Here is a 21,109-nt window from a genome sequence, read left to right on the forward strand (position 1 = left end):
GAACGCGAGGCTGAGGCCGAACTTAGTCCTGTTTTCTGCACTGAGGAGCTCCGCTCACTGTAATCCTTCAGTGCAAGGAAAGATTCAGTCCCCTGGGAGACCCCCACGAATGCCGCTCAGTCTGGTCCCCGTTTGTGGGGACAAGCACTGAATGGCACTTGCCCGAGATCTCGAAGGCGAGGGAATTAAATCCCATGCCTTGGGTAGATCGTGGGAACGCATATTAGAGTGAAACTAGCTGTCTCACTCAAATATGCAGATTTGCCAAAAAATTATCCTACCCACAATGGGCAGGATTCACATTGCGACGTCTTGCGAGATCACGGTAGATCTCACGAGGCGCGGCAAGCCAGTTAGGTCCCGGAAGAGGAATCGCCTGGCATCTACTGGTCGCATTGCGCCGTGCTGCGCTGCCTTTTGGCCATAACGCGACCGATAGATCTCACCCATCTACTTGCCGAAGACGTTGCAGGGCAACTGATGCCTTGTGGAATTATCATCTGGAAAGAGTTGGTACTTTCAGAAGAGGAAGTGGAAAATTTAGGGAGCAAGACAGTAGAATCGAGAGAGGCCATGAAATAATCAATAACAGTCAGCGGCTGTTGGTGGGGGATGGGGGCGGGGGGTGGGGAGGGGGCTGGTGGGGTGTGGTAGAGAATGAAATAGTAAGAAGTCTTACAACAGGGCACTAGCTTTCGGAGCACTGCCCCTTCCTCAGGTGAAATGAAAGAATGAAATAGGCAGAGGACATCCCAATTGGTGGGCTATGAAATTTTTGAGTTGCTGCTAAAATTGTATGTGGGAAATTTGGATTTTACATGACTGTTTTTAACAAACCATTGTCAATTTTAATTACAAAATCGAAATCCTCAGAATTTATGTTGGGAACCATGTTCAAAGTGGCAAATGATTCTTTTCTAGCATAATATTTCTTTCCTGATGTGTTTATAAATGTAACTTTTCTGTGAGTTTCATTGTGCTCATCAAGGTGAAGGATTTGTGTGTTGAGGAATGGGATAGTTGTCTGTTTTGGTGGAAATCACTTAATGAAAAAGGTCTGTTTTCCTCCTTAATTGATGACTCACTAATGAAACAGTGGCAATGGGTGACATTGAAACATGCAAGTTCTGAGACTGCAATTTGTTAGCAAGCCACTAATTGCAGAGAAAATCAGAGGTATCTCTTGTTTCTTAGTAAATGGTGAATTTAATCCTAACTAACCCCCTGTTGTTAGTATGAAGCATTGTGGCAATTATATCATGGATTGGCTGAAGATATGCTCACTCGGAGTCCATCCACTGAAGGTACTTTTACTGCATCAGTGTGAACCTCTCACACTAGCCATCAAGATAGAACTCGCAGTTTTGTATTAATTTATGCCTAACTCACTGCTTTTGAATTGTTTTAAAGCTTCAAAGATCCATAACAAAAGGAACAGACGCAGACCATTCAGTGCCTTGAATCCTGCACCTTCCCTTTGATTCCAGCAGAGATTTTCATTCAGTTAGTCTGGACTGGACTTGAATCTAGAGATATGAAGGACAATATCATAACATACTCCAGTACTCAGACTCTCAATCTATTCTCACCATCTGTTTCATTCCCCACTCCCATATTTGAATCGGATGGGACACGCCGCAACTATTTTGATCAACATAAATAACCAAGTAAATTAAATGAAATAAAGTGAGGGACAAATTAAAGGGACAGTCCCTTAAAGGGAAACTGCCATAAATAAAAAGTGATTTACAACTGAGACGTAAAACCAAAGTTTGATTAAAGGTGTCAATAAGGCACCTCAGCCCCTGCACCGCCCAACGGGCACTGAATGGGTGGACACCGCATGCTCCCTCTCCAGGGTTGCCCAGCCACAAATGTAGCTGTGGTAGATGGGCAGACAAGTCAGGTAGCCCGCAGGCATAATATACCAGTACTGCTGATTGTCCAAGCTGATGGGGTGGGGGAGGAAATATGCCTGACCATCGCAGTGATACTAAATATTTACAGCAAACCTCCATTGACTATAATTATGAGAACTTCATTGAATCATTTACAGTGCATTAGAAGGCCATTTGGGCCATCGAGTCTGCACCAGCCCTTGGATAGAGCACCCCACCACCACCCTATCCCCGTAACCCCACCGAACCTTTTTGGGCAATGTATCATGGCCAATCCACCTAACCTGCACATCTTTGGACTGTGGGAGAAAACCAGAGCACTCAGAGGAAACCCACGCACACACGGGGAGAATGTGCAAAACTCCACACAGACAGCGAACCAAGCCGGGAATCGAACCTGGGACCCTGGAGCTGTGAAGCAACTGTGCTAACCACTGTGATACTGTGCCCCCTTCTAGCCACTTCTCTGATATTTGATAGAAATTAGCAGGCAATGGACAGCTAACAAAATTTCTTCTTGTATATGATACACCAAAACTTTAGGGAAGGTGGACAGTTTAGGAAGGACACGGGGAGTCCACACGGAGGAAAGTATGAAAGAAGTTGTATTTACACAAATGCTATGTACACTATCCAGTAGGTCCCTCCTGGGTTCCTCGCTGGTCGGTGCCTTGCTGGCCGACCTTGTATTAATTCGGTAACCGAGATACCTAGCCGGGGAGCCGGACAGGCGCATTCCCGTAGGTGCAGGATATTACAGACACGTAGAATAACAGAATGAATACAACTGCGTTATATTCCCCAAGAAAGGGGAAATCAAACAAGTAAAAAAATAAACAGCAAGCTGTGCAATGTTACAACTGAGCTTTGGTCCCGCCAAAAATTCAGACAGATGATAAGGAAGGCGGAGTGATTCCGGAGTTTTCACTGGATGTTCTTTATGCGGTGTATTAAAGTTTAATAAACTGCTGAGTAAATAATTAAATCTCTTTTAACTGATGTGCTTTGCTGTGGGTACCTCTGTCTTGGTTGATTCATCAATGGAAAACGTTTTAATAAGATAAATTGAAGTTTTGTAGTATATGATAATACAATTGTTTACTGTGACTATTTGTCCATAACGGAGTTGAAAGCGGAAACTTAAATGTAACATTTTATTCCTGCAGCAGTTTCAAGTGTTGCCAGTTAATCGGCACCTGGAGTATTCACAAGCTTACTATCTCACTATCTTCAACGGCAAGATAGATTACACGGCTGCAGACGTCCTGGCTTTCAAACAGCATTACCAGCTACACTGGGGGCACATCCTTTCCTTTCTGGAGTATTTTGAGAAGAAATTAACAGAGTACGACGTGCCGATTGCCGTTGTGGAAGGCCAGAAGTTGCCCGCGTTCTCGGTTGTCTTTGAGCTCAATTCGCGGCCCAAGTGGGAGGATTTGCTCCCCGTGTTGAAAAATAAAGACTTTGTGGCGGAGCTGGTCAAGCGCCCAGGCCAGCAGTACAAGGGGCCAGGTGGCGTTGAAATCGCAGCCACCAGGATCCAGGCTATGTGGAGGCAGTACCAGAGCCGGACGGCGTACCTCCTCGTTTGCCGCCAGAAGTGGGCAGCAGGTGTTATCTCCATCTCCTGGCTCATGCGTGCTCAAAGGGTGCGGATGAAGAAGACCCTAAAGCAGTCACGTCGGAGGCACCTGGAAAATTTCCACAGCAGGGCCAAGGTGTGTGGAGCTGCCAGCTGTTGTGCCAGCCCTCACTCTCCAAATATCTCCGCTTGAGCGCTCCCGTAAAGCAAGCTGTTCCCACATTGCCTCTCCCTGCACTTGTCTGAGAATCATATTTCATCCATCATCAGAGATGCAGCCGTTGAAGCTGCAAAGTCTGTCACTGATTCCCTTTTGTTTTTAGCCTGAAAGAATGGCTCTGCCTTTCACCACTTTTTAGTCTGAACATTTACATTGCCAAGGGAGTCAATTTTTAAAGATTCCAATCCGCACTTGCTCTAAGGCCTCTGAATTTGTTGGAGAGGCTCCCTCTCAAACTACAGCAAGCTCAGTACTTTATCGTACTGTATTTACTTTTTGCAGACAAGTGTGTTAATTAATGCTTACTTCACTTATGTTTAGTTTCTTTTTAATTCATATTCCATTAATTAAGCAAAGCACACTCCACAATCTCTCTGCTTGGAATACTGCTAGTGCATCATGTAGCGCTAATTAAATTAATTGGGGAAGATGTTTTAAGTATGTAATTAAATCAATTAATATAATTTATGCCTGGCTTGGTCTGACTGACTAAAGTGGAGCAGCTGAAGTTTAACTTGATGAATCTATTACAGCTTCTGTCACTGATCAATGCTCTTCTTGATTCCTAGCATCTGGCAGCCAACTGGAATCGCATCAAGGCCTCCAGGAGAACTATTATCCACATCCCATCATTAGGTATTGCACTTTTTTTTTGCCTGCAGATTCATCCACAACCTCTATTACCCACCACATTACAGGTCCTTGATTGAGTTCAGGAAGCCCCCTTGTTTTGTTTCAAATTGGTCTCGGTAGGAAGATGTTCTTCAGATGATGAGAGTAATAACACAAGCCCTTGCTCAAAACAGCATTTAATTTCAGGATTAAGCAAATAAAGTCATTACATGGGCCCTATTCGGATGAGAGGTGATTTGCTGTAATTCACTTTCATTTGTATGAAATGGAAGCTTGAAAGGCTGTGCTGGAATAGCACATAATGTTTTCTATCTCTCTTTAATGATACGAGAATTTGGGCTCTTGCTGGTTGTTGTGTTAAATCAATAAGTGAGAAATCTTGCTATATGTTGGGTTTAATCAAATGTGCAGTCAAAATGATAAGCTACATTGTCTGGAATTATTTAGTTCTAATTACTGTCAGATGGGAATCTTTATTTGCACTTAAGGCAAGGGGGTTCTGGTGCTGACAAAAGGAATGCTGTGCCATGCTAAATAATTAAGACACTGAATAGTGGGTTCTGCGCTTAAATAATCTCTAGCTTTGAGTAAATCAGCACAAACCCAGCAAATTAATTACTTTTTATTAATTCAGAGAATGGAGAGTCTTTGATTAGCAAACATTAATTGCCTATTTATCCGGGATCTTTTGCTTTCTATTTCCTAGGGTATGCCCAGTCATTGAGATCTTCTGTGCCTGATATAGATACTCAGCAGAACCTACAGATGGGAAGGTTATGTGACATCAGGGGTGAGTGCTGTCACTGCCCAGTGTTCGTAAAGATAGTTTTGACTAATTACTGGTGCGCTCAAGGACAAGGTAACTTTATGGCTGTGACTTTCCTACTCCCTGGGCCAGCAAACGAATAACTAGTGGAGCTGTCTATACCTTTAATATGCTGTGCAAATTTTACACAGGAAAGAGATATGTCAACTGTGTACGGCTGAACTTTCTACAGAGATGAAAACATGTTGGAAATCATGCTGGGTTTACAACAGTAAACCCATTAGTGTCCAAATCAGAAACCGATTTGGGTGCCGATCCTGTCTGTTTGTATGCTCGCGGCATTTTCTTTGTTTTATTTTTGACTTCCCAGTAACAAATATCTGTGTGTAAGCAGTTGTGTTATATTTCACCGTGGTGCTGTGACCAAGTTTTAAAAGCCTGCTGTAAATTATCCAGTAATTCTAATGCTGGTCCAAATGGAAAATTGGCAGAATGCGGAGACAGCAGAGAAATGTTCTTAATGAGCTCCGCGGTCTTTAGTCCATTGTGGCTGTGCACACATGCAGTTATGATGATGATGATGATTTCTGTGAGATGGGGCTATTTAGTAACTGCGCGTACATTGTAAATATAAAATCACAATTTTAGGTCAGGAAATACAATATGGTGCTGGTGGTGAGTGTCACTCAGCCTGGGCTCAGTGTTAGCCAGAAGATCACAGCTTCAAGCCTCCCTCCACAGGCCTGAACACACAGTCTAGACTGACATTCAGAGCAGTAACCGAAGGACTGCTGCAGGTGTGAGGTACCCTCTTTCATATGAGACATTGTTTAATCCCCATCTTCCCTCACAGGTAAACAAAAAAGTTCCCACACACCTGTTCAGTTTGGTGACCAACCCAATTTATCCCTCGGCCAACACTTAAAGCACGTGATCCAGATAGTTTATTTTATTGCTCTTTGTGGACCTTACTTCAGGTATATTGTCTGCCATGTTTCCTACATTACTCATGAAATGTAGTCATTTGGGATGTCCTGAGGTCATAAGTGGAGCTGAAGACATTCAGATTCTCTTTTTTTTTCTTAATTCAGATTGTTTTAGTAAATACCTTGCACATACTTAGCTGAGGTGTGGGACTGACTTGGACAGCCCTTTCAAAGAGCCAGCACAGATATGATTGCAGAATGGCTTTCTTCTGTGTTGTAATATTCTACAACTAATCAGTAAACATCAATCGTACATGCTAAATGCTGCATGTCACCTTTAAGGATTACAAATATTTCCCTAAATATTTTCCTTCCATTTTCCATTTCCTATTGACCCCAGGATGGAGGCAGGCCAACCTGGGCTCAGACTTTAGTATATAATACTGGCCACTAGGAGGTGTCTAGGAGTTACCTTGGGTGACTCAGCTATCCTGTATGCCAACCTTCCCCTGACAACCTCTCATTATAGCACAAGGGGAACCTTAGCCAGAATACTCTCAGTTCAGCCCTTGGATTGATCTCTGCCAGACAGAGGTCATGCTCCATGACTGGCAGCATGGAAGAACGGGAAAAGCCATTGCAAGATGTCTGCCTAGATGCTGACCAGTGGTCCCAGTTCGAAAATATGTATGTAGATGTTGGATGAGAATAGGATTAGATTGGCTTGCTTGTGATGTTTGAGATGTAAGAGAACGGTCATTTGATTTTTATTGATAATTTAAAAAGATGCTCTCCAAAATGAGGCTGACAAGGGGCTGGTTTAGCACACTGGGCTAAATTGCTGGCTTTTAAAGCAGACCAAGGCAGGCCAGCAGCATGGTTCAATTCCCGTACCAGCCTCCCCGAACAGGCGCCGGAATGTGGCGACTAGGGGCTTTTCACAGTAACTTCATTTGAAGCCTACTTGTGATAATAAGCGATTTTCATTTCACATCCTCTGTATGTCTTTGTAGAGGTGAAGTTGTACAGAAACGCATTAAAAAACCTTGTTAATATTTATTAAGTCATGTGTCCATGGAGTTGGCACTCAGCAGGGGCAGCACAGTAGTTAGCACTGCTGCCTCACAGCGTCAGGGACCCGGATTCGATTCTGATCTTGGGTGATTGTGTGGAGTTTGAACGTTCTTCCCCTGTCTGCGTGGCTTTCCTTCGGGTGCTCCAGTTTCCTCCCACAATCCAAAGATGTACAAGTTAGCTGGATTGGCCATCCTAAATTGCCCCTTAGTGTCCAAAGATGTGTAGGTTAGGTTCCAGGGATGGGGCGGTGGAGTGGGCCTAGGTAGAGTGCTCTTTCGGAGGGTCGGTGCAGACTTGATGGGCCGAATGGCCTCCTTCTGCACGGTAGTAATTCTATGAAATGGCCCCATGGGTTGAAATCACCAAATCAGTGTTGCAATGTACTGAAAAGCAATTGAGAACCTGGCTGGCGATTTTTAATTTCTTTATCATTTACTTCTCGTGCTAGCCATTTAGAATGTAAGATTGTTGAAAGAAAGAAAAATTCTCAGTTCCATAGGATGGGAAATGTGAAAATGATTTTGTCTTCAAAACAGCCATGATACACAAATTGATTCTCTGGTTCAAAATTCAGTCCTTTTCATGCTATGCCAAGTGCAGTGACCTGCATTAACTATGCAAAAGCATTAGAAAAGCAGATTTTTAAAAAAGTATAGTGTACTTGGGATGCAGTTCCTTGGAATTAAATTACTCTTTTTAAAAAATATATATATACCTTCTATTTGAGCTTTCTCATTTTCAAAAAAATGCTCAGAATCACATGAATAACAATGAGATTAGCACTTTTGTAAAAAATAGCAAGGATGCAATGTGAGGAGAAAATCGTAACAGACTGGTAGATCAGAAATCCCTGCATCGGTTGAGTAAGATCCCTGCAAAGGATTAACCTGTCACATACAGTAAAGGAGCTGCAGAAATCAAATTGACACTGGAATGAGGCTTGATGGTGGGAGTTAAGAATCAGCTCAACCTGCGGCATGATTTTTCAATGGACAAGTTCTATTATGAGGGAAAACAATTATCTCAATCACTTTTTTACCAAGGGTCACTCTAATGATTGACCTAATATTGTGTCTTGGCTAATACTAAATAAAGTCACTTATGTTGGGAAAAATGGAAAGTAATTTGATTCATAAGTGTTTTGACATAATCATAGGCAGTGACATCAATGGTGTGATATCTCATTATGACTAATGAAACTCACTGCTGTCCTCATTAAATATTGGCTCCGTATCTAATAATCCATTTTTCCCATGATAAGTTGAAGGCCCACAGATTTAGGATTTAAGTGTCTAGGCTATGGAGTTTACTGAAAAAATGCTTCATGAGGAAGGCAGCAAGTCGTGACACATGTGTGCAAAGCGCAGACAGGGAGGTCAAGTCCAAATGAAGGTGAGAGTAGAGTTGTAGATAACAGGAGCAGAGCTTACAAACATAATTCAGTCCTGCTTTTAATGTTCTGTTTATAAATTTAGATGCAATGACTGCTGGCAGGATGGTAGCGGTGGATGTGTGCACAACAACTGTGACCAAACCTTTACTGGCCGTTTAGTTGTTTACCATGGAGCCTTTTGTGTCATAACTAACAATTAATGCTCCTATTAACGTGCAGAGATGTCAGCAGATTTTAATGTTCCGGTTTACAATTTAGCCCGCCATGAGGCAACAATACTAAAGGAAGCCCTTTCCAAAATGCTATGTCGAGAAATTTCAACAGTGCAAACTAGCGAGTAAGAATAAAAGTGGACATAGAACAAAGTTGCACAGACTTCATAGGCCTTGTTGTCAGAGCACACTGGCCAGGTACTGTCCATGAGCTTCAGGTTGGACAAAGCCTGTGCTTTGAGTATAGAAGGATGATGATTTGATTTTGATTTGATTTATTGTCACATGTACCGAAGTACAGTGAAAAGTATTTTTCTGCAGCGAGGAACGTACACAGTATGTACATAGTAGACACAAGAATAATCAACAGAGAACATTGACAAATGGTACATCGACAAAACAGTGATTGGTTACAGTGCGGAACAAGGGGCCAAACAAAGCAAAAACATGATCAAGAGCAACATAGGATGTTGTGAATAGTGTTCTTACAGGGAACAGATCAGTCCAAGGGGGAGTCGTTGAGGAGTCTTGTAGCTGTGGGGAAGAAGCTGTTCCTATGTCTGGATGAGTGAGTTTTCAGACTTCTGTACTGTCTGCCTGATGGAAGGGTTTGGAAGAAGGCAATGACTGGGTGGGAGGGGTCTCTGATAATGCTGTCTGCCTTCCTGAGGCAGCGAGAGGTGTATATAGAATGAATGTGAGGGTGGTAAGTTTGTGTGATGCGTTGGGCTGAGTTCACCACAGTCTGCAGTTTCTTGCAATCTTGGACCGAGCAGTTGCCATACCAAGCTGTGATGCAGACGGATAGGATGCTCTCTATCGCGCATCTGTAGAAGGTGATATTGGAAGGCCACTTGCCATTTCACATTGTTCTACTTATTTAACAATTGTCTGATTTAAAACATAGAAAACAGAAGCAGGGAGGAGGCCAGTTGGCCCTTCGAGCCTGCTCCGCCATTCATTATGATCATCAAGTTCAATATCCTGATCTCGCCTTGTCCCCCATATCCCTTGATCCCTTTTGCCCCAAGAGCTAAATCTAATTCCTTCTTGAAATTGCACAATGTTTTGTTTTGTCCTCAACTACTCTCTGTGGTAGCAAATTACACAGATTCACCACTCTCTGGGTAAAGACATTTCTCCTCACCTCAGTCTCAGTCCTAAAAGATTTACCCCTAGTGCTGGACTTACCCACCATCGGGAACATTGTTTCTGAATCTAACCTGTCTAAGCCTGTTAGAATTTTGTAAGATTCTATAAGACCCCCCTCTCACTCTTATAAACTCCGAGAATATAATCCTAACCGACTTAGTCTCTCCCCGTATGACAGTCCTGCCATCCCAGGAATTGGGGGAAAGAATGTGCTAGTCTTTGGTAGTGAGATTTATTATCTTTATCCTACATGGCACAGTGGTTAGCACTGCTGCCTCACAGCACCAGGGACCTAGGTTCAATTCTAGCCTTGGGTGACTATGTGGAGTTTGCACATCTCCTCGTGTCTGCGTGGGTTTCCTCCCACAGTCCAAAGATGTACAGGTTAGGTGGATTGGCCATGCTAAATTGCCCCTTAGTGTCCAGTGTTGTGCAGGTGAGGTGGGGTTACAAGGATGAGGCGGGAGCCTGATTAAGGTGCTCTTTCAGAGGGTCGGTGCAGTCTCGATGGGCCTAGTGGCCTACTTCTGCACTGTAGGGATTCTATAATGAGAAATTAGCGCTAAATATCTGTGGAAGCTTTGGCAGAACTCCACTTGGATCCCAGTGGACCCACCACAAAACAGCAGATATAAATGTTGTGAATTTATGAAAGAAGCTCTCCCACTTGTCAGAAGATTTTTTTTTTGCACTGTGATCGGTGATTTGTTTTACAAAGAGAATGGTCTATGGCATATTTTGTTTCTCCCCAGATGACCATATCAGTGTTATCTATATTTGCCCACTTTGGATTGGTGAAGATGTGACCCAATACTACATGAAACTACTTGGGTTGCAAGAAGCTGTCAAAACAGGGATACCCGAGAAGGTGGTGGACATGGGAGATCGTCTCAAAGTCATGACACCCGAGACAGTAAGCCATTTTCCTGTAAGTTTCTCCACTATCTTCATAAAGCTTGGTAAGTGAAGGGAGTATAGATTAGAGCAAAAATCAGGGTTCACTACATAAAATGTTGTACTATTGTATTTATGTACACGCTAACCGATTATTCTGGATTTTCTTTTCCTTGAAGGATGACACTTTTCTTCCATTTCCTCTTCCGTTGGTCACTCCACAATAAGCATCATTCCCAAGTGAATATTCTCCTATAAGGATGTTATCAATGGCAATCTTTAACTATATGTGAGAGTAATTCTCCATCACTACTCTTGACATAGAATTTGCCTCCTCATAGTGGACTGGTTAGGATCTGCAACTGACATCCCACCACAATGGCATCAAAAGGATCGATTTACTGTACTATCTTTATATATATATATATATATATATATATATATATGTATATGTGTGAATTAAAAATGGGTTGCCAATCACCCACATGTAAATGTTTGCATGATTCCTCTTACCCGCATCCTTGATATATTGAGGCAAGTACAAAAATTGATATTTTTTTTATTGTAGGAAAATGGTCTGTAAAATGATGCAGGAAGGAAAATAAATTGGTAATGTATGGAGTGGAGAAATACAGGAAAGTAATCCAGGGCATAGGAAGGAATATACATAAGGACCGATCTAACCAAATGGGAACAAGCATGTTTAACCATGTGTTTCCCAGCACTCACTATCTAACAATCGGGACCTCAGCAGGGTAGGTGAGCCCAAGGCTGCACTTAGCCCCGTTTTTCTGCACCGATGAGCTCACTCAGTGCAGTGAGAGATGGCATCCCGATCTCTCAAGCTCCTGATGCCAACCCCCACCACACTATAAGGGGGCCCCCTGGCCCGATCACCACCGTGTGGAACAATGCCAGCTTGGCAGCTTAGTGTTCTCGGCCTGGCACATTGGCGGTGCCCCTGCCAGCCTGACCTTGGCCGTGCCAGGCAGGCACCCAGATGACACTGACATGCTGGTAGTGCCAGGGTGCCCTGATGGCACAAGAAGTGCCAGGGTGCCATTAAGGTGGAGATAGGTTGATTCCTGTTAGGCAAGAGAATTAAAGGTTATCGGCGGTAGCTGGGAATGTAGAATTCAAAACACAAACCGATCTTATTGAATGACGGAGCAGACTCAAGGGGCCGAATAGCCTACTTCTGGTCCTATTTCGTATGTTTGTGTAGCTTGGAAAAAGCTTCTGGTTTGGCAATAATTCAGGACAGAAGGAGGCCATTCTGTCCATTGAATGGGAACAGGTTTTTTCAAAATGCAATCCAATTCCTCCCACTCCACACTTGCCTTTCCAGGTTCAGGTGCTATTCCAGTCATACAAAAGAGTATAAAAGTCAAGGTTGACATTCCAGCGCAGTACAGATGATGCACTGCACCGTTAGAGATTCTGGGTGGAATTTTCCCATATTTTTTCAGAATGTCAGGCTCTGACTGAAACCCGGCGGGTAGCTCTTTTAGTCTAGATCCTGAGCCTCTCTTTAAAAAAAAAAATTAGGGGACGTGGTTTATGCCGTTACTAGTGGGGCAGGGCCTGAGCTGGAAATGTTCTGTGATCACTACCACCACAAGCATCAGATCTTCTCTCGTTCCGTCCCCCAACAAACATAATGCAAACCCTGGCCCCGATGAGGCTCCCCTGAGGGTGTGACCCTGGCCCCCTGAAAGGGCCGACTTTCCAGTGGGTTCTGTCCAGCGTGATGTGCTGAATTGTGAAGCGTCCGCACATTGCTGAGTCCAAATCTAAGAAAACTTGTGTGGAGGACAAATCCAACCAGAAATCACATTAATAATGTAAGCGGAAATATTACATTTCCTGTTACCATTTGAAGTTGATAGTTCTATTAATATCTGAATGTTTATTTAAGCATCTTCTGTAACTGGTTATGAAATATTTGGAGTGTATTAATGTATTAAATCTTATTCATGGGGTCATGGTTAATGAAAATGTCCAATTTCACTCGGCCCACGGACGTGATTTGGCCACTCGTGCGATCCACTCACTAGCCTGGTTAGCACTGTTGCTTCACAACGCCAGGTTCCTGAGTTCGATTCCCACTTGGGTCACTGTCTGTGCGGAGTCTGCACGTTCTCCCCGTGTCTGTGTGGGTTTCCTCCGGGTGCTCAGGTTTCCTCCCACAAGTCCCGATTGTTAGGTGAATTGGAGATTCTGACGTGTGTACCCGAACAGGCGCCGAAGTGTGGCGACTAGGGGATTTTCACAGTAACGTCATTGCAGTGTTAATGTAACAAAAAAGATTATTATTATTATTATGTACGACAAAGCTCTTGTCATTAAAGCAAAATATTGCGGATGAAATAAAAACAGAAAATTCTGGAAATTCTCAGCAGGTTTGGCAGTGGTCTTATCGCATTGCTGTAGTGAATGTGTCTTTGGGGAGGAAAATAGGCTTAAAAGAATGCAAACTTTAAAGGAAAAACGCATTTTGTTACAATTACAAAATGAGAACAGAGCTGTAAAATGTACATTGGATTGACAGTTGCAATATATTTTTTTTAATTAACCAAACTTTTATTTTTGCATATGAAATAAGACTTGTGCCGGTGATTTTGATTGTGGGGTCGTACTTTGCCATTTGTTGTGGTGCAACCCCTATCAGAGGTCACTGACCTATTATGACTGGCAGTGGCAGAGCTCCTCATTTCCCTGTTGGCTTGCTGTGATAGTCCCCTTAACTTTGATAATATGTTTGTCCTAGGGCGTTTACAAATCCTGCCTCTTTAACTGCTATATCGCCCCTGCCCTTAAATGCATCTTACAATTTCAAAAATTGTAACGGATCGGATCAGATCAATTAATGAATTTATTGCGGCGCAGTGGTTAGCACTGCTGCCTCAAGATGCCGAGGACCCGGGTTCGATCATGGCCCTGGGTCACTGTCCGTTTGGAGTTGGCACATTCTCCCCCTGCCTGCATGGATCTCACCCCCACAACCCAAAAAGATGTGCACTAAAATGCACCTTAATTGGGGGGGGCGGGCAGAAAGAATTGGGTACTCTAAATTTAACAAAAAAGAATTTATTTTGACTTCCCACTGAGTGAGTACAAAAACTGCCTTCTGTATTAATAAACCACACAGGATTCCGAGTTGGAGCCCTTTTACCTTCTTGACTTTACTTATTTCAAACACTGGACAAGATTGTAGCCCATTCAGGCCATGTCTTAAACGATGATTCTTCATGTGTGGTCATAGACCATGAATTTTCTCGGTATTGAACTAGAGGAGGCATCGCAATCAAAATTCACCATCTTTACCGTAATTCCACACAGGGTGATTCGTTGCAGCATGAATTGCTGGTTTGCGATCAGGAGCAAGAAATACTACTGAATTTTCTTTTTCTTTTTTTTTTTCTTCCCTAGTCCTGGAATACTGAGTCTATTTCAATATCAACTACTTAAATTCCAAATTTGTGTTCAGACTGTATGGTTCAGTGCTGGGTCAGGGAGTGAGTATCTTCACCCATGGCTTTCAGAAAAACACCTCATTTTCTTTTTTAACAAATATTTTGCATAGGTCCCACTGCGGAGAACACTGATAATCGTTTAACAGCTTTAAACTTTGCATCAAAAGGATTTCCTAATGCCACAATCCCCTAGTATGTGAAAATTCACTGGGTAGATTAATAAACTGCACAGCACGTACTGTGAGAAGGAATTTGTTACAGACTGGGAACCTGTAGAACTGTGTGTTTTTTAATGTCACTGCAATCCAGCTGATGCATTTTTTGTTAGTTATTTGTATTGATTTTCTCCAAGCTTTCGTCTTAAACTGTGCCACAACTGTCGTTTAGATAAATCACTGTTATTGAAGGCTGCCAGCATCTTTTCAAGCGACAGAAGGATAATTCCACGTGGATCAAATAAATACAGATGTGTAGTAATTAGTTGAATTCCCAAGGAACCCATTTACGATGCACTAAAAATGTGAAGGATTATGGAACTGTTTTGAGTCTCCACACTGGTGGCTTTTATCAATTTAAACTGCTAAACTATAGCTCTGGTCACAACCTGGTCCACTATTAATAATGTATTTGTTGTGTACAGCATAATAAATTAGGCCTTGGGAGCAGAAAAGGACACAGTCTAACAAGAGTAATGTGACTATTCGCAGAACCACCACTTGTGCCTAGCCACTCATCTGAAATACAGTCCCAAGACAATAAAGCGAATAAAAAATCTTATCGAAGGCAAGGCGGCATACATCGTTGGTGGGCTGCTACACAAGGATGACTTAGCTGTTGCAGATATGCTAAATGTACCAATTCTAGGCCCAGAACCGGAAGTGGCCCATCTTTACAGCACCAAGTCTGGAGGCAAAAGAATCTTTGCAAGTGCTTGTGTGCCAATGCCACCCGGAGAATATGATATATACAGCCTTCAGCAGGTATGTCAATTCAGACAATGTGTTAAAGTATGTTCCTTCACATCTTCAACCTGATTTTTGTTGTTGGCATATGTTGTTGATAGAATGTGTTCCATGTATTGTTCATGATGGATATGTGCATATTTATATCATGTGTTGGGTGATGCATATCCTTCCTCTGCGAGGGAGTATGTTATGGCTGACCATCACTGGTAAGGCAATGAGATCCAGATTTTGGAGACGTGCTCCTTGTTATGCCTCGGCAAGTAAATTATTTTTTTCATATTAGGCTGCATTTCAAATAGCTTTGAATCACATTTGCCACCTGATCTCACTGCTACCAATGAATCTGTTTGGTTTACTTCACATTTCCAGAAAGAATCATATTCCAGGAAGCTTACTCTGTATGCTTCAACCAATGTCTGTATCTATGTATTTACATTGTGTATTTATCCTATGTCCTATGTTTTTTCATGTATGGAACGATCTGTCTGGACTTGAGGGTAGAAATAGGAAGTTAGAGCATCGAAACACGTGGCTAAACAGCTGGTGTAGGAGGGAGGGTTTCCGTTATCTGGACCACTGGGAGCTCTTCCGGGGCAGGTGTGACCTATATAAGAAGGACGGGTTGCATGGAGAGGCATAAATATCCTGGCCGTGAGGTTTGCTAGTGTCACACGAGAGGGTTTAAACTAGTATGGCAGGGGGGTGGGCACGGGAGCAATAGGTCAGAAGGTGAGAGCATTGAGGGAGAACTAGGGAATAGGGACAGTATGGCTCTGAGGCAGAGCAGACAGGGTGAAGTTGCTGAAAACAGCAGGTCTGGTGGCCTGAAGTGCATATGTTTTAATGCAAGAAGTATTACGGGTAAGGCAGATGAACTTAGAGCTTGGATTAGTACTTGGAACTATGATGTTGTTGCCATTACAGAGACCTGGTTGAGGGAAGGGCAGGATTGGCAGCTAAACGTTCCAGGATTTAGATGTTTCAGGCGGGATAGAGGGGATGTAAAAGGGGTGGCGGAGCTGCGCTACTGATATCACAGCTGTACTACGGGAGAACACCTCAGAGGGCAGTGAGGCTATATGGGTAGAGATCAGGAATAAGAAGGGTGCAGTCACAATGTTCGGGGTTTACTACAGGCCTCCCAACAGCCAGTGGGAGATAGAGGAGCAGATAGGTAGACAGATTTTGGAAAAGAGTAAAAACAACAGGGTTGTGGCGATGGGAGACTTCAACTTCCCCAATATTGACTGGGACTCACTTAGTGCCAGGGGCTTAGACGGGGTAGAGTTTGTAAGGAGCATCCAGGAGGGCTTCTTAAAACAATATGTAGACAGTCCAACTAGGGAAGGGGCGGTACTGGACCTGGTATTGGGGAATGAGCCTCGCCAGGTGGTAGCAGTTTCAGTAGGGGAGCATTTCGGGAACAGTGACCACAATTCAGTAAGTTTTAAAGTGCTGGTGGAAAAGGATAAGAGTGTTCCTGGGGTGAATGTGCTAAATTGGGGGAAGGCTAATTATAACAATATGAAACGGGAACTGAAGAACCTAGATTGGGGGCGGATGTTTGAGGGTAAATCAACATATGACATGTGGGAGGCTTTCAAATGTCAGTTGAAAGGAATTCAGGACCGGCATGTTCCTGTGAGGAAGAAGGATAAATACGGCAATTTTCGGGAACCTTGGATAACGAGAGATATTGTAGGCCTCGTCAAAAAGAAAAAGGAGGCATTTGTCAGGGCGAAAAGGCTGGGAACAGACGAAGTCTGTGTGGAATGTAAGGAAAGTAGGAAGGAACTTGAGCAAGGAGTCAGGAGGGCTAGAAGGGGTCACAAAAAGTCATTGGCAAAGAGGGTTAAGGAAAATCCCAAGGCTTTTTACACGTACATAAAAAGCATGGGGGTAGCCAGGGAAAGGGTTGGCCCACTGAAGGATAGGCAAGGGAATCTATGTGTGGAGCCAGAGGAAATGGGCGAGGTACTAAATGAATACTTTGCATCAGTATTCACCAAAGAGAAGGAATTGGTAGATGTTGAATCTGGAGAAGGGTGTGTAGATAGCCTGGGACACATTGAGATCCAAAAAGACGAGGTGTTGGGCGTCTTGAAAAATATTAAGGTAGATAAGTCCCCAGGGCCTGATGGGATCTACCCCAGAATACTGAAGGAGGCTAGAGAGGAAATGGCTGAGGCCTTGACAGAAATCTTTGGATCCTCACTGTCTTCAGGTGATGTCCCAGAGGACTGGAGAATAGCCAATGTTGTTCCACTGTTTAAGAAGAGTAGCAAGGATAATCCAGGGAACTACAGGCCGGTGAGCCTTACGTCAGTAGTAGGGAAATTACTGGAGAGACTTCTTCGAGACAGGATCTACTCCCATTTGGAAGCAAATGGACGTATTAGTGAGAGGCAGCATGGTTTTGTGAAGGGGAGGTCGTGTCTCACTAACTTGATAGAGTTTTTCGAGGAGGTCACAAAGATGATTGATGCAGGTAAGGCAGTGGATGTTGTCTATATGGACTTCAGTAAGGCCTTTGACAAGGTCCCTCATGGTAGACTAGTACAAAAGGTGAAGTCACACGGGATCAGGGGTGAGCTGGCAAGGTGGATACAGAACTGGCTAGGTCATAGAACGCAGAGAGTAGCAATGGAAGGATGCTTTTCTAATTGGAGGGCTGTGACTAGTGGTGTTCTGCAGGGATCAGTGCTGGGACCTTTGCTGTTTGTAGTATATATAAATGATTTGGAGGAAAATGTAACTGGTCTGATTAGTAAGTTTGCAGACGACACAAAGGTTGGTGGAATTGCGGATAGCAATGAGGACTGTCTGAGGATACAGCAGGATTTAGATTGTTTGGAGACTTGGGCGGAGAGATGGCAGATGGAGTTTAATCCGGACAAATGTGAGGTAATGCATTTTGGAAGGTCTAATGCAGGTATGGAATATACAGTGAATGGTAGAACCCTCAAGAGTATTGAAAGTCAGAGAGATCTAGGTGTACAGGTCCACAGGTCACTGAAAGAGGCAACACAGGTGGAGAAGGTAGTCAAGAAGGAATACGGTATGCTTGCCCTCATTGGCTGGGGTATTGAGTATAAGAATTGGCAAGTCATGTTGCAGCTGTATAGAACCTTGGTTAGGCCACACTTGGAGTATCGTGTTCAATTCTGGTCGCCACACTACCAAAAGGGTGAGGAGGCTTTAGAGAGGGTGCAGAAGAGATTTACCAGAATGTTGCCTGGTATGGAGGACATTAGCTATGAGGAGCGGTTGAATAAACTCTGTTTGTGCTCACTGGAACGACGGAAGTTGAGGGGCGACCTGATGGAGGTCTATAAAATTATGAGGGGCGTAGACAGAGTGGATAGTCAGAGGCTTTTCCCCAGGGTAGAGGGGTCAATTACTAGGGGGCATAGGTCTAAGGTGCGAGGGGCAAGGTTTAGAGGAGATGTACGAGGCAAGTTTTTTACACTTAGAGGGTAGTGGGTGCCTGGAACTCGCTACCGGAGGAGGTGGTGAAAGCAGGGACGATAGTGACATTTAAGGGGCATCTTGACAAATACATGAATAGGATGGGAATAGAGGGATACAGAACCAGGAAGTGTAGAAGATTGTAGTTTAGTCGGGCAGCATTGTCGGCACGGGCTTGGAGGGCCGAAGGGCCTGTTCCTGTGCTGTACTTTTCTTTGTTCTTTGACTGTGCGCAGAACAATACTTTTCACTGCACCTTGATACATGTGACAAATCAAATCCAGATATGTTTTTGGAATCTATCCATTTGTCAATCAATGTGAAAATTTTATAGGGAAGCACAATCATGCCCAGTAAGGATATCATATTCCTAACTTTCAAAATATGGACTTCAGTCAACGTACACACTTTGAAATTGGCTTTAAAAAGTGGACAATGTACATCAAAAATGGCGGCCTAAAATCCAGTAACCTTGTGTGATTTTTGCACAGGCAAAAGATTAACCCATGCCTGAACAGGTTTACCGAATATTATTTCAAATGTAAACATAGACCATAGAACATTACAGCGCAGTACAGGCCCTTCGGCTCTCGATGTTGCTCCGACCTGTGAAATCACTCTAAAGCCCATCTACACTATTCCCTTATCGTTTATATGTCTATCCAATGACCATTTGAATGTCCTTAGTGTTGGCGAGTCCACTACTGTTGCAGGCCGGGCATTCCACACCCTTACTACTCTCTGAGTAAAGAACCTACCTCTGACATCTGTCTTATATCTATCTCCCCTCAATTTAAAGCTATGTCCCCTCGTGCTAGACATCACCATCTGAGGAAAAAGGCTCTCACTGTCCACCCTATCCAATCCTCTGATCATCTTGTATGCCTCAATTAAGTCACCTCTTAACCTTCTTCTCTCTAACGAAAACAGCCTCAAGTCCCTCAGCATTTCCTCATAAGATCTTCCCTCCATACCAGGCAACATTCTGGTAAATCTCCTCTGCACCCTTTCCAATGCTTCCACATCCTTCCTATAATGCGGCGACCAGAATTGCACGCAATACTCCAAATGCGGGCTGCACCAGAGTGTTGTATAGCTGCAACATGACCTCATGGCTCCGAAACTCAATCCCTCTACCAATAAAAGCTAACACACCGTATGCCTTCTTAACAACCCTCTCAACCTGGGTGGCAACTTTCAGGGACCTATGTACATGGACACCGAGATCTCTCTGCTCATCCACACTGCCAAGAATCTTACCATTAGCCCAGTACTCTGTCTTCCTGTTATTCCTTCCAAAATGAATCACCTCACACTTTTCTGCATTAAACTCCATTTGCCACCTCTCAGCCCAGCGCTGCAGCTTATCTATGTCCCTCTGTAACTTGTAACATCCTTCCGCACTGTCCACAACTCCACCGACTTTAGTGTCATCTGCAAATTTACTCACCCATCCTTCTACGCCCTCCTCCAGGTTATTTATAAAAATGACAAACAGCAGTGGCCTCAAAACAGATCCTTGTGGTACACCACTAGTAACTGGACTCCAGTCTGAACATTTCCCATCAACCACCACCCTTTGTCTTCTTCCAGCTAGCCAATTTCTGATCCAAACTGCTAAATCACCCTGAATCCCATGCCTCCGTATTTTCTGCAGTAGCCTACCATGGGGAACATTATCAAAAACGCTTTACTGAAATCCATGTACACCACATCAACTGCTTTACCCTCATCCACCTGTTTGGTCACCTTCTCAAAGAACTCTATAAGGTTTGTGAGGCACGACCTACCCTTCACAAAACCGTGTTGACTATCTCTAATCAAATTATTCCTTTCCAGATGATTATACATCCTATCTCTTATAAACCTTTCCAAGATTTTGCCGACAACAGAAGTAAGGCTCACTGGTCTATGGTTACCGGGGTTGTCTCTACTCCCCTCCTTGAACAAGGGGACAACATTTGCTATCCTCCAGTCTTCTGGCACTATTCCTGTAGACAAAGATGACTGTGAGTGAGGTGCTTTCCCTTAAATAAGCGTGCGAGGGACCAAAGCACTTGTGGAATTTACAGTTCCTGTGTATTTACCAAAACTCCAAAATCAACAGCACCTCCCCACCCCACCCCGCACCCAAGATGCAAGCTCAAGCTTTAACAAATAGAGGTGCAAAAAAAACTGTTTGTCACAAGCAAGTGTCAACAGCCATCATTAAACACTCATTGTCTAGCAATGGCGTCTCCTCATTTAGGTGAACAAGAGAAGTATTAATCATGTGGTCTCAAAGTGAAAGCTGACTTCTGGGGCGGGATTCTCCGACCCCGCGCCGGGTCGGAGAATCGCTGGGAGCTGGCGTGAATCCCGCCCCCGCCGGTTGCCGAATTCTCCGGCACCGGATATTCGGTGGGGGCGGGAATCGCGCCGCGCCGGTTGGCGGCCCCCTCCCGGCG

At 43.7% G+C, this 21,109-nt stretch overlaps 1 protein-coding gene across 6 annotated transcripts in view; it reads left to right on the top strand.

Annotated features, from left to right (window-relative positions):
- Positions 1–21,109, top strand: part of iqch (IQ motif containing H) — a 303,610-nt gene that overhangs the window by 110,646 nt on the left and 171,855 nt on the right. For 5 of the 6 annotated variants that reach the window (XM_072470436.1, XM_072470433.1, XM_072470435.1 and 2 more), the window contains 5 exons: positions 3,065–3,616; positions 4,270–4,336; positions 5,040–5,123; positions 10,612–10,787; positions 14,937–15,209. In XM_072470436.1, coding sequence (XP_072326537.1) covers positions 3,065–3,616; positions 4,270–4,336; positions 5,040–5,123; positions 10,612–10,787; positions 14,937–15,209 — 1,152 coding nt within the window. The remainder of the gene's footprint in view (positions 1–3,064; positions 3,617–4,269; positions 4,337–5,039; positions 5,124–10,611; positions 10,788–14,936; positions 15,210–21,109) is intronic. The other variant, XM_072470434.1, reaches the window with a different exon arrangement.

This window comes from Scyliorhinus torazame, chromosome 12 (assembly GCF_047496885.1).
Source record: "Scyliorhinus torazame isolate Kashiwa2021f chromosome 12, sScyTor2.1, whole genome shotgun sequence".
NCBI lineage: Eukaryota > Metazoa > Chordata > Chondrichthyes > Carcharhiniformes > Scyliorhinidae > Scyliorhinus > Scyliorhinus torazame.